At 27.0% G+C, this 14,095-nt stretch overlaps 1 protein-coding gene across 1 annotated transcript; it reads right to left on the bottom strand.

Moving 5' to 3' along the window:
* Window positions 1–4,635: 4,635 nt before the first annotated feature.
* On the bottom strand, window positions 4,636–13,929 carry LOC129966512 (proteasome assembly chaperone 2-like). The gene is made up of 7 exons (XM_056080946.1): window positions 13,739–13,929; window positions 13,007–13,169; window positions 10,837–10,895; window positions 8,857–8,975; window positions 7,268–7,423; window positions 5,929–6,043; window positions 4,636–4,866 (listed from the first exon to the last, which is right to left on the bottom strand). The coding sequence occupies exons 1-7, from the start codon at window positions 13,799–13,801 to the stop codon at window positions 4,795–4,797; spliced, it is 747 nt and encodes a 248-aa protein (XP_055936921.1). The 5' UTR covers window positions 13,802–13,929; the 3' UTR covers window positions 4,636–4,794.
* Between the last annotated feature and the right edge of the window lie 166 nt (window positions 13,930–14,095).

The raw sequence follows: 14,095 nt of genomic DNA, 5'->3' as shown, positions 1-14,095 counted from the left end.
GCACTTGCTAAATATCTGGCTTCGTACATCTCAATTAATATTTTTTACACCTAGCTTGAATATAATTTAAGATAAATTAAAATTCTATTCAGAATGTTATAAAAAACATTTGAAACTTGAGGAAACTCATTAAATAAAGATAAAATCATAAAGCCTTTGTTCTCTCTTAGCTTTTTCAAACTTCCTGCACCAAGTATTCAATTATGACGGAATGTTACCTGCTTCATTTTTCACTATGCACATTCGTGCGGTCATCTTGAAATGCTCTAGTTCATTTTCTTTTACCATGCGTCCACTCATGATGCTTTTTTTTTTTTTTTAATTTCACAGATCTACCGATGAATTTCAGCCACTTTCACATTCTTTCTTCTTGCGCAAGCATCTGAGAGTCCGATTTGCATTCAAAAGATAAATGATAGTTAATATTTTGTAGTTAACGGAATTTTCAATTGACCGGGCCGTTTGAAATACTTCTTGAATCAATACTCATAAAATAAATGCGGTCGAATTCCTCAGTAATGGCTTTTGTAAGTAGATAACAGTTGTAGGTAATTAATGCGCACGCACGGGATGACCAATTTTCGAAACAGTATTTTAAAAAATCCCCTCGTATGTTTGAAATACAGTAATATATCAGTTTTCCAGTACCAAAGAACTTCTTATTTGCATAGCCGCCCACCCTGCCACTACTGAAACTGAACAGATCAAAGGACTGTCAGATTAATGAAAGCACATATTAGCAGAGTAGCATTAAAAAACGCCTCTTAATAGTAAAATCCCATGTTTATCAACAAATTATTTCAATAATGTAAAGAAAATTTTACTATTTGTAATAAATATTACAAAATATAATTCCAAATATGCCTGTTGTTCACATCACTTAAATCGGCTTGAAGATTTCCTTTAAACACTTCCTATTTGTTCTTTTGAAAACACCGGCCTACTGAAGGATCAGATAATGTAAATACTCCGTTTCAGAGTATCCTAAAGTATAAATACATTCTCTGAATATCTATAAAGTGATGAGTTACAAACACACATTTAAGTTTTTCATATACTAGAAATGACATAGCGTATAAAAAAAGCTTTGAATTTTAGAAAATAATGAACTTGTCATATATAAATACCGAGATGTAAAATAATCATAATTAAGTGAACAATAAAATAAATAAATTTATGCAAAAAGTATTCGAGATATTAAAAATATTGTATAGTCATTATATAAAAGAAAATGAATCGATTTCAAGAATGATAAAATTTGATTCCGAAAATGTTGAAATGTATATTAATCTGTATATCTGATATCCAAATTAATAAATACAAATTGTCATTGCTATATCAAGATGATGTTCATCATATCTGCTAAATCATTTCATTGATGTAACTTTATTGACACAAAATGTCCTAATACATTATAATCTTTACGACAATGGCCAGGATTCAGAATATCAAATAAATTGCGGAGATTTACTATAATATTTTATGCTAATAAGGATAATTGCTCTAAAGTTATTATAAAAGATATGTAATAGTTGAATGTCATCTCAAAATATCATTTACTTTCTCAGCTTTTATATCAGATTTCCACATGTGCAGTTTTTAACATACATTTTGTTACAACATTGATGAAATGTCAGTTATCTGAAATGGGTGAAATATTGATTATTATTGCCAAAAAAAAAAAAAAAAAATTGAATGGCAAATATCAATAAATGCATATCAATTAATGCTTAGATAAATTCACTTTTAGTTTCTGCTCCAAACTCATATATTATAGCTGTCTTGAGCTTGAGCAAGGTTCAAGAGTCTGCACAAAAGTAAATCCCTCATGATTGAAATCTTGCAAGTGTATGGTTTTTTAATACATCCCAATTAGCACAAAATGCCCAACAGCATTGTTACAGAATCGTTACGATATTGGCCGGCATTCAGAATATTGAATGAATAATATCATGAAAATACCATACAGTATCTTGTGCGGAAAAGAATTATATCCTTGTGTAGCAGAATTCAACCATGGCAGTCATGCGAATTAATTTATAACTTGAACTAATAACATACTAATTCTGAGAAATTGATTTATAAATTCATTGGAGAACTGAAATTTTGATGAATGTTATTAACGCTAACTTAATAGAAATTCAAAATAGATACACATATTTTTTAAAACTAATTGAAATTTTGATTTCCTTCATTGTCAGTCTGCATAAAATCATTTTATAAGGCTTATAAAAAAATATTTCATAAATAAAATTTGAAAAAATGTTTTAAATAATATAAAATTTCTAACAATTAAATGAAAAAAAAAAAACATATTTCCAAAACTTTTGGAAGTCCAAAACATACAATCAAAAGAATCTATATTAAATCACTATTAAATATATATCTATAATAAATATTGTGAATCTATATTAAATCACAATCATAGTGTAACAAGACTTGATCAAGAATCAAAAGAAAATAAATATGATATTCTGGTACAATAATTTTACGACATTCACGATAAATGGTAAAAAAATGCAAACTGTTATCAACTATCTTTACATTTTATGTATAATACAGCGATCTTGACGTAATCGCCGACTAAGCTCGGGCCTACAAACATCTTTGCATCTAATGTGCAACGGTGCTTGATGATCTTGGTGTAATCTGAAAATTGCTAGGTAAACTTCGGCGCAGTAAAAATAAACAAGTACTGATATTTTGAGAAAAATAATTTCTCTTTGCATTTTATCCGGCTTTATTTGAACAAAGGAGACTTACAGTAATTCAACTTTTTTAGCAGGGCGAGAAACAAATCAATGTCAGTGACTGGGGTGATAGAAGTAGGTTGTTGCTCATATTATAATTGCATTTTGTTATATTTACCATAAATGGTGTAATTTTCAGGAATAAATCGATAATATAGTTTGTTGACATATATTAACTACCAGAAATTCCATATCTTTTTAGACATTATTTAATAAAATTTTTTGATATTCAATAGCTACATAATTGAAAATAACAGTAAAGAACTTTCAATAAAGTTTTTCACAACTCAATTTTAACTAATATAAAGCAAGCAATAATCAAATTAAATAATATGTTTTTTTTTAAATTTTCAATTTATTTTGAATTTATGGGAAAAAAACGCATTATATAGGGTAAGCAGAAGTATTTTGTTCCATGGTCCTCCCATGTCTTTCAGTGCTCCAATTAGTATTTACCTTTTAACTTTATATATATATATATATATATATATATATATATATATATTCAACATTCTAAGCAAATCTTTAATTACACTATTATTTATCATGATAATACTTGCAACATATTAAGATAGTTTATTATTTACAATATAACTGCTATTCACATGCTTTTTTTTACAAAATATTTGGTAAAAAAGGGGGAAGATTTTGTTTGCTTGCTATTTTAAAATTCCAAACTTATGCTTCCTTACAAGTAAAATAATAGTCACCCCCCTCCATCTTTAAATACAGTTTTAGATGTCATGCTGTATTAACATTTTGCATGAAAGTGTGATTTGTCACATTTTTGAACACGTAGCGTAGCAACTATGATTCTGAACTATTAAGATAAATTATATTTATGTCAGTATTTTCACATTGGATCACTATAAGATAAGAAAAGTCATCAACAATTATTTCACTTCCATCACAATTGGGACTATCCAAATCCATTTTCAAAATGGATAAAATTACAAAAAATCTTTCAAAATCACAGAGTCAGTTCATTTCTATTTTCCAAGTAAATGAGATCACAATCGTGCACTTTCAATGCCTGTTCTTTTTTTACTTTGTTATTACAGTCTCCCACCTGCAATGTGTTAAATTTTATAAATATCTACTATGAGAGCAATTACAACAAAAACTACAAATCTCTAGCAAAAATTCATTTAGAAATTTTTAATACTTAAAAATTTTCACTAAATTTTTAAAGTACAAAAATGAGATCATGTATATCTATATATCTATTTCTGTTTAAATTAAATATTCTTCCCACTAACAGCAGAAAGATAATATATGAACATGAAGATATAAAAGATTGTTCTAACAATTCTAAAGGCAAATTGAATAAAAATGAGTGTTAAAAATTTTCAAGGATCACAGTGACAGGCATTTTATTTTATATGAACATTTAAATAAAAGTTTTGGATAATGCTATAAAATCTGAAATGAGAATTTTTGCATGTGTTTTGATTATGAAAATAATAACTAATTAATGAAGAAATATAATAGTGTCCAACAGACAGTCAAATAACAACAAATTTTTTGTACCATAAAAGAAACTAAATACTAAACTCAAAAACAATGCTACAATTTTTGTTAAAAATTTAAAACAAAAAACACATATGCAATTAAATAATGGCTTTCCACTAAAATTAAACAAGGATTTAAAAAATATATATGACTTTTGTCTGCTTAAAATGTCAAATTTATTAAACATTGAATACCCAAATCATTAAAATGTTCCATATTCATCAAGATTAAATACTTCATTTGCAGTGAATCATTTTGATGATGGCTTATTTTTTTTACAAGTATTTTTCAAAATTTTCTTCATTTAATAATTATTTAAATTTAGTTTGAATGATTTGAAGTCTGAAGCTGTAATAATAAATAATTAATCAGGTAACAAATAGCAATACTTTTTTATTTAAATGGTTACAAAATTAATATGAATTGGTTTATCGTGATCATAAAAATATTAAGTATGCATTATTAATGCAATGTTCCAGACACTTCATAGAAGCATTGGAAAAAAACATAAAACTTCCTTAGAAAGTTGCTGTTAGTATAATGTTTTCGGAGCTGCACTTCCATATGGTAATGTCCAAGAAATAGGCATTCTCCATTCAGCATTCTAAGCATTAAGAAGAAATACATAACAAATTATTTCACACTTTTAATAAAAAGATAAATATCAAACAAAAACTTATGTACAGTAACCTTTAATTTGAAGAATGAATCAACAAATTAATAAAGAAATAAGATAGGGATATGAAAAATGATTTTTTTTTTTTAAGTTGGTCACAAGCAGTTTTTATTATTTAAGATAAATAATTTATTGCAATCATAAAAAAGCAGGTTTAAATTTAAGGCAAGCAAGTATACTAATTTCCATTGCAATGACATTTGTATTCTTAAATAATACATCCACGGCATTGGTGTTGAATTTGGCGAAAAAAATGGAATTTCAAGAAACAACTGTAATTTTTCTCGATTAGGAAAAAAGATACAATATCCATCAAGAAGTTTCTTTGCACTGTCACAGAAATTATTAAAAGTTGAGAGGCAAACTTAAGATAAGTCAGTAGTAATAGTTGAGTCAAGTATCTCTCTGGAGTGTTGATCTCCAGCGAATTGTCTGAGTATTTTGTGCTGCTGGAGTAGTTTAATTGCAATTTACTGCTGCTTGTTGCAAATGCTGTTGTATATATTTTGACTGTGTTTTGCTACAGTGTATTCATGTAGAACAAAGCATCTTTATCTGTTATAGAGCCTGTTGCATTTTTCATTGTATACCTATCTGATTTAATTTTACATAAAAATATGGTTCAGTGAAGTAAATCCAAACAAAACTTTCTATATTATTATGATTTCTGACAACAGAAATAATATCGATAAATATAATATTTTATCTATCATAAAAAAAATAGTGGTTATTGCATGTTTCAATTGAGTTAAATAGTTTTGAAGTGAATTTAAGTTCAAAATTTATTCAAACAAAGAATGTATTTTAATACGAATCAATAAGTTATGCTAGAAATTGGTAAAAATATCTATTCACTCACATCTTATTCAGAGTTGTAAGATTTGAATCGGTACAGAAAAACAGATATAATGTAAAGAATGTTGCATACTAAGCTTAAACAAAATAACTTTAAGAATAGCAAGTATTAATTTGTATTCAAAAGAAACTTACCTGCTTCAAATTTAACCAATCATTTAATCTTTCAACCATTTGAAAAGCTTCAGGATAATTGTTCCCTTCTGAGCAAACTAGAATTAGAACCACTAATGGAATGCTTTCCTTTTCACTAAGGAAGGTAGAAAAAATTCAATCTTTTAGGATAAAGTTGTAGAAATCAACATTTTCAAAAGTGAAACATCAAAATAAATTAACATGATATTTAAAATTGTTTTACAAACAACAGCATAAAAAAGAAGCAATAATTTTTTTTATAATCCTCTACTATAAGAAACTCAGTTTTTCAATTTCAGAGATGTAATGCAAATAATATTCCATAATTTGAATATAAATGACAAAACTTAAAAGATGAGAATTACTGAAATAACAAAGAAAAATTTTCCTATTACATGTACAACTAAAATTTAAATTTAGCATTTAATATTTTTCATTCAATATATAAGTAAGATTCCTGATGAGATAGTCCATAGAGAAAATACATAAAAGTTGATTTGAGATCATTTTAAAAAATTCACAAGATTTGCTTTAAAATTTCCATTTTTAATGTCGGAGGGAAATTTTTTTTGAAAGTACTCATAAAAAACACAAAAATGAAACTGTGTTGTAACAAAACCACACTGAATGGGAAACATTTTCTTCACTTCCACTAAACACACAAATGACAAAATGGGTTTTACATAATAACATTCAGTTTAGACAGCAAAAAAAAACATTTTTTTTAAAAAAAAGGGAGGGGAGTTCCTTTGCTTTAATATCCAAGCATGCTTAAAAACTCAATAAGTTACAAAAATACATTAAAAATGTTAAAGAGCTATACAGAGAATAATGCCACTCCTTAGGTCTGCTGATGGTTTGTAAAAAATGCAGCATTTCTCACAAAATAATTTTTAAAAATGGTATGACATTAGAAGGATGTAATTCATTCAAAATTTTTCAGAACTGCTAGAGTTTTCAGTTACATAATAAATTTTGGTTTTTTTATAATACTTGTTCTTGTTTGAAAAATTTAAAAAACTAATAGCGATGTATTATATTTTTTTTTGCCCAGATATTGAGTGAAAATTGCAACTAGCTACATTTACAATGAGCTTTAATGAGATTTATAAAGTAAACATATGTGATATGGTTACAGGATGCATTTTTAATTATTCAACCATGAATTACACAAGCATTTAGAGCAAAAGTAAATGTATTACTTACATAAAATGAAAATGAAATATTATATTATGATCAGTAATATAATTAATTTTATCATAATCTGCTTTTTTAAAAGGGGCAAAACATTTTCAAAAATTATAAAATCACATAAATAAGTGAATGGAAATTTATTTACCAGTCTTCTAATAGAGATTTAGCTATACCTCCACCAGGAATTGCAGAAGTTTCTGATGGATCAACTTTTGCAGGAAGAGCAAATTTTTTCCATGAAAGCTGCGAAAATATTTCATCGTCTAAGAATGATGAAGAAGACAGGTAATGAGCAGATACTCTGTAAAAAGAAAAAAATAAAGATATCTTGAAAATTTTTGAAATTTAAAAAATATGAATTTTTAAAACAATATGTACTTTAATTATAAAACATGCAACTCCAATATATTAACCATGCTTGTTAACAATTCCAGGTCGTTTAAGAACATTGGTCCACAAATACTCATCCTTATTCTAGTAAGAAGAATGTCTTGACAAATTTAGACAATTGCTCTTTGAATTTAATTTGAATATCAAAGAATATTCAAGATCAAAAAGACAGCTCAAGTTTTTGGTTAATGGAGTTATAAATAATGATATCATAAATGAGTAATGTAATACCACTTCTGTTTTTAGGGCTGTAGATAGCACTGATTTAGCAAACAGATTATTTAGGTTGAAGCCTGGGAATTCTCCAATCCAAGATAGCTTTATTCTTATTTCAATACAATTTACATTAAGGGAACTGGCACATTCTTTACAGCTTAAATCCTCATCATTTAAATTGTAAATAAACAGTACAGATTTTGCAAACAAATATTATAATTGAAAAAAAAATAAACTAGCATTTATAGAGAGAATGAGATATTTTCAATGCATAATAGAATAAAAATATTTTGTTTTGCTTTTTTAACAGAAAAATGTGTTGTAATGTGATAATCTTCAATTTCATAACCCCGAAATGTAGCTCAAAAAATAAAGAAAAATTCTGCACAAATTTCCTTAAAATTAACAAAATATATATGTATAGGTTCAATAATTATAGTGAACTTTTTTATTTTAATACAATTAAAATATTTATTTAAGCTTTTTTATTTTAATATAATTAAAATAAAAAACACTTTATGGAATTAAGAAATTTTAAAAAGTGCCTGAGAGTTTTCATTATAAACAGCCTCTTAAAAATATATTATTGAGCAAAAAGAATGTATAATGCTTGCAAATATTGTAATATGAAATTTCAATAACTTCTTTTTCACATGCATTCGGAAGTTTGGGGTGGGGGGACATGTTGGAAGAAGAAAAATTTATATCTTTCTCTCATAGAAACTATATTAATTAATTTTTTTGAAATTAATTTATGAGCTTTCAGTTTTTTATTTTCATTTTATATCATTCTATAATCAGTGGGATATCTCCTATATTATGAGACTAAAGTTGAAAATTCAATTTTTTCAAAGTAAAAATCATTTAAGTTCTCTAGCAATTTCTTATATAAAAGAGTCCATATTAAGGTAACTTAACAAATATTCTATATATTAATAAATATTTGAAATTGTATTCACAGAAAAAAAAAAGATTATAAAAAAAATATTGATGTTTTAAAATAAATTTCTAATGGCTGACATTAAAATCTGAGTAAAAAAAGAATGATAACTAAAAAATGTTTTCATAATAAAAATAAGGATTTTACTATGCAGATAATTATTTACAAGACAAGAGATGATATATTACCCTTGAAGATCTTCAATTGTGAAAAATTGAGAGAAACTGCTGCACAACAGGACAGTTCTTTTAAATTTATGCTCTTTGATAAAATTTATCAAAAATGTTCTGTACTCTGGCACTTTTCTCTGAAAAAAAAAAAAAAAGAAATGTCAGATTCCATTAGCCTATTTCTAATTATATAACATTTTATAAATAGAAGTTTTATAATTAGAAACTTTACAATTTATTTGTAACAAAAGAATACAGTTTCATAAGTCAGTATTATTACTTGAAATAAATTTTGACCACAAGAACCTAGGTCCTTGTGGTTCGCAGTCCAGTAACATAACCATTATACCGAAACAATTGTTCGGGCAGCAGAGCTGTTAACTGGCTTATATGCTATTCACCACAGACTCTCCCTCCAGAGAGTCGGAGGCGAGACGAATGATATGGATGTTGAGTAGTGATGTATTTAGCTGTTGTCTTAATGGGCCTGTACCCAGTTGAGTAGCGCCAAGCATTATGATGAGCGTTTTGTGGCTGCTGATGCGCCAAGTGAGTCTGACGGCTTTGGGTTGCAACGGCCTTTTTGCGTTGCTGCGTGAAATGAGTCTGATGACTTTGGTTTGCTGCGTCAAGTGAATCTGACGATTTTGGTTGCGGATAGATGGCGCCACAACAGCTGTACGAAGGTTCATTGTCCGAGGTCACCAATTTGGCAGATTGTGTGATGCACGAGAATAGAACCTGGGTCTTTGTGGTTCACAGTCCAGTAACATAATCATTATACCAAAAAAATTGTTCGGGTAGCAGAGCTGTTAACTGGCTTACATGCTATTCACCACACTCACTAAGGTCGTGATAAACAGTTGACACCAGTTTGTATTTATGTGGTTCCTAAGAGAGCCAAAAAGCTATTAAAGTTCTTAGTAACCCTAATTTCATTTTAGATCCTCTTAAAATTGTTAGATCCAAGCAAAAAAGAGTGGAAAAATGCTAATGAACAAAAAATAATGCACATTTAAGAACAATCAATTTTTTTTTGAAAGATAGGGATTTATGTGCTTAAGGTTATTAATAAATTAGTGTATTTATTTTATGACATTCTTGGATTTGTTTGGAAGTAAAGTTTGTACATAATAATACAAATGTGTAATAAAGCTCACTGATTGCAACTATAGCTTTGAAAGATAATAAATGCATGGGGACAAAGTGGATATCTCTTTGACAAACAAATGATGATACCCAGCATCCTTCAGAAACAAAGTAAAAACATTCAAGATTGTGATGAAGAGCAGATACTAGATTTTTTTCGACCAAAGGTTTAAGTTCACAGGACACTTTTTTAAGCATAATTAGATAATAAAATTAATTATACGCCATATATATTGTTATGAAACTGTAACGTTGTTTTCAGGTGCAATAAGTCTCCTGTTTATTTTACAAATAGCTCCAATTGATCCAGATTCAATGATCTCAAGTCTTAGCAACAAATTTGAAAACAAAATTGAAGATTCCAAAAACTGGAAGAATCTACATGATAGCTCCATTCAAATGATTCTAAAGATTTCCATAAAGTGATAATTCTAAAATATCTATGCCCAGTCATAGAAACTATTAAAAAAATCTAAGAGACACAGCAATGAGAATCAATCAGTAATAAGTTGACAGTTGAGTTCAGCTAAAGCGAGTAAAGGATAACAGAATTATTTGAGACGTGAGTACTTGAGCAGTCTTTTTCCTGCAATTACACCTTCAGAATTTTGTGAATGCCACAGTTATTTATCACTGATCTAGTTGTGTGCTACTGTTCTTGCATAAGCTTCGATTGTGTCTTGATATTTATTACTGAACCTGATGGATATTACACAATCTATGCACAGACTTCGGAAAAGTTCTCTAATAATACTTTCAAGAACTCAATTTTTAAAATTAGAAATCTATTTCATAAAATAAAAATATGTATCATGCAGTTACATTTTAATTAATGATATAACTACTCACAAGAATCAATGGAGAACGATGCTGAATAATGGCAATTTTTTTCTCTTCACAAATATATACTACAATATAAAAACAAAACATTAAAATATTATATATGAAAAGAATAAAAGCTTTACAATTTTTAATAAATCAAAATTCACAAACATAAAATAATTATTCACAAATATATATATAATTCTTATAAAGATTTCTTTGTCATACAATTCATACATTTTTTTTAAATATATGAATACCAAAAATAGATCTAAAAGCTCATTTTGAAATAAATATTTCTAGAAAAGAAAATTCGAAATTTTTTAAAGCTCAAGTAATATACAGGCTGTCCAAAATGTATCTTTACACATTTAAAAATAAACAAATAATGATTTGCAAGCATGTTTTTTTTTAATTAAAAAAATAATTTACAAGGAAAATCTCAAAGCTTTTTTAAAATATAGTGTAAACTGAATGGCACTACTTCAATGTTTTGGAACATTCACACTACAAAAATGGCTTCACTGTAAGAACAAAGGTAAATTGTATATGGTTTTTTGACTTTAAATCTATAACAGAGATAGAGAATAAATTTTGAACTATCTACAATCAAAGCCCATGTTTAAGACCCACAATTATGAATGGCATAAAAGATTTATGTTGACAAGTAGCATGTTGCCAAAATTAAAATCTATTCATCTTAGCAATAGTTTTGACAATGTTAAATGAATTTAAGAAATTTTTTGTTGTATTCTTCATATATTGATTTACAACATAGTTCCAGCAATTAAAAATAGAATATTTTTTAAAAAATAAAATGCATAAAATTTTTGTCATTATGCATATATACTTCAATTATCGCATGAGTTAAAGCTTGATAATAAGTCATGATACAATATACTTGCAAAAGAAAAGGATGGTGAAAATTTTCTAGGAAAAAACATTGTTCACTTTATAACATTTACAGGTGAGGCAGCATTTTCTATATCATCTATTATTAATAGACAAAATACTCAAATATTGGGATTAGAAAATCCTCATGCCACACTGAGAAGTAAGAGACAACCCTAAAGTAAACATATAGAATGGTATACTGTATGATAGATTTATAGGGCTTTTTTTCTTTCTTTCAAAGTAACCATTTGATCTGACAATTACCTTGATACGTTTGTAATTTTTGCATTTTCTCCAATAAGGGCCTTGCAACCAAATACCTTTTTCTGCAGGATGAAGCAATACCACATTGCAATTTGAAAGCAAAAATCAATTATCATGGTTACCTAGATCTTCAAATTAACAGCTTTGGACTTTTTCTTTTGGAGATATGTCAAGAACGTTGCTTACCAATCTACAAGTAGGATACTGATGAATTGAAAAGTTAAACTGTTGTGGTCATCCAGATTGTTGATTCTACAATGTTTCATAAAACAAGGTTAGAAATATCATAGATTTAATGTGTTGCATAAGCTAATGTACACACAACAAGGCAAAAAGAAAATGTTTTTTTCTTTATACAGTGTAAAAAACCCTATGTGCATATAAATATTTGTTTATTTTTAATTCTTTTTTAAAAGTCCAAAGATACATTTTATACTCCCTGCTGATTTAAGACCTTTAACAATTAAAAATTTTGGAAATAAAATAGTATCATATTGTTTTTTAAATACAATTTATTTTTCTGTATAAATCAAGAATTCAATGTCACCAAATACTCTTTATTTCTATAATTTACATTTTTAAAGCTTAGCAAAAATATTATGGATTATTTATAAAAGAGCAAATGAATGGGGAAAAATGTGCTAGCTTCGGCTTACAAATGTCTTAAAACTATTGTTGTCACCGTCTGCCATTTTACTTTATAATGATTTAATTGGAAAATATTCCACCTATTTAATCAGTATCATAATATTTTTGCATCATGACAATATGTCTAAAGTCAGAAAAAAATTTTCATTTTTATTTTGATTTATTTATTAAGTTTTGAATTTAGGGTAAATATTTTAAATAAAAGAATGCTTTTAGCTTTTGTTTGAAAAGAACTGGTAAAACATTTATATTATTCATTCCATAATAATTTTTTTTTCTTGTTTCTGCATTTTTTTCCCCCAGAAAAATCATGTAATAAGTTTTTTTTTTTTTTTTTAAGGGCCTTACTATTAGTATTAAATAAAATGATACTTTCCTATTGGCTACTTACACTGACAACTTGTAGTTAACTTTGTACAATTTGAATCAAACGGATCCGGACCAACTAAAGGTAAAAAACTAGGATGATGAATGTGTGCCGCATTTTTCACACTTAAATTGTTCAGTAGCAGATCTATTGCTAGTTGTCCAACATTACCCACAGATATTGATGGCTGAAAAAATCAGTAAGAAATAAGCTTATACATTATTAATAATCTTTAAACAGATTTAGAATTCATTTTTCAAGAAAGGCACATAATTGATTTTGGAAATATCTATTCAAAGTTAGTAATCAGATATAAAAGGATTTGTAATTTATTGTGAAAGGATAAAGATAGTCATGATTTACCAGCATATACACGGTTTTACTAAAAATTAATTTCAATGAAAACCATACATATATGTAAGTATAGAAATTACCAAATAACATAATAAATAATCTCTTCGAGATAATCTACAGTATCCTCCCTTTTCTCATCCACAAATTTTTTTTTCACTTCTTCTACAAATACAATTAAAAATATTTAACATCTACAAATTGTACATAAATCCAAAAAAGCAATTCTTTAACGATTTTATGATAATTTCTTCTTAAGTAATATAACAAATAATTAATAAAACAGAATTATTTCTTCTTAAGCAAATTGTAAAATAAAAAACAAAGCACGAAAATTGTATCTTGTTTATGATTTTATAGAAATTAAACCCCAAGAAATATAAATATTATGTTACAAAAACTCACAAGAATAAGAGTGTAATTTTCCAAACAAGTCTCATTATTTTCATTCCAAACAATGAACGACATAATAATTTTAAATTAATCCTTAACAATTTATTAAAATTGCTTTAAAAATTTCAACAGAAGAAAATAAAAACTATTTTCCTCAATGTTTTAAAACATTTGTTTACAGTTACGATTGCCGGTTGATTAGTTTTTCACATTGTCATCAATTGACACGGTTTCAGTTAACATATTTAAGTTGTTCCAAACTTTTTTCAATTTTTTTAAAAGGTTATTCCTAAATAAGCAACATTTTTTTCTACAACCGAGAATTAAAATCATCATATTCGAGCATATAAGCTTTAATAATGCACATAT

The sequence above is a fragment of the Argiope bruennichi genome, chromosome 4 (assembly GCF_947563725.1).
Source record: "Argiope bruennichi chromosome 4, qqArgBrue1.1, whole genome shotgun sequence".
NCBI classification, from domain to species: domain Eukaryota; kingdom Metazoa; phylum Arthropoda; class Arachnida; order Araneae; family Araneidae; genus Argiope; species Argiope bruennichi.
This window is presented reverse-complemented; position numbering and strand designations above follow the sequence as displayed.

Coding starts and splice junctions, on each gene's coding strand:
- LOC129966512 (XM_056080946.1), bottom strand. CDS start 13,801: ATGTCGTTCATTGTTTGGAATGAAAATAATGAGACTTGTTTGGAAAAT. Junction 13,170..13,738: donor AAAATTACACTCTTATTCTT/GTGAGTTTTTGT, acceptor TGATTTTTTCAG/CCATCAATATCTGTGGGTAA. Junction 8,976..10,836: donor ATCGTTCTCCATTGATTCTT/GTGAGTAGTTAT, acceptor TTTTTTTTTCAG/AGAAAAGTGCCAGAGTACAG.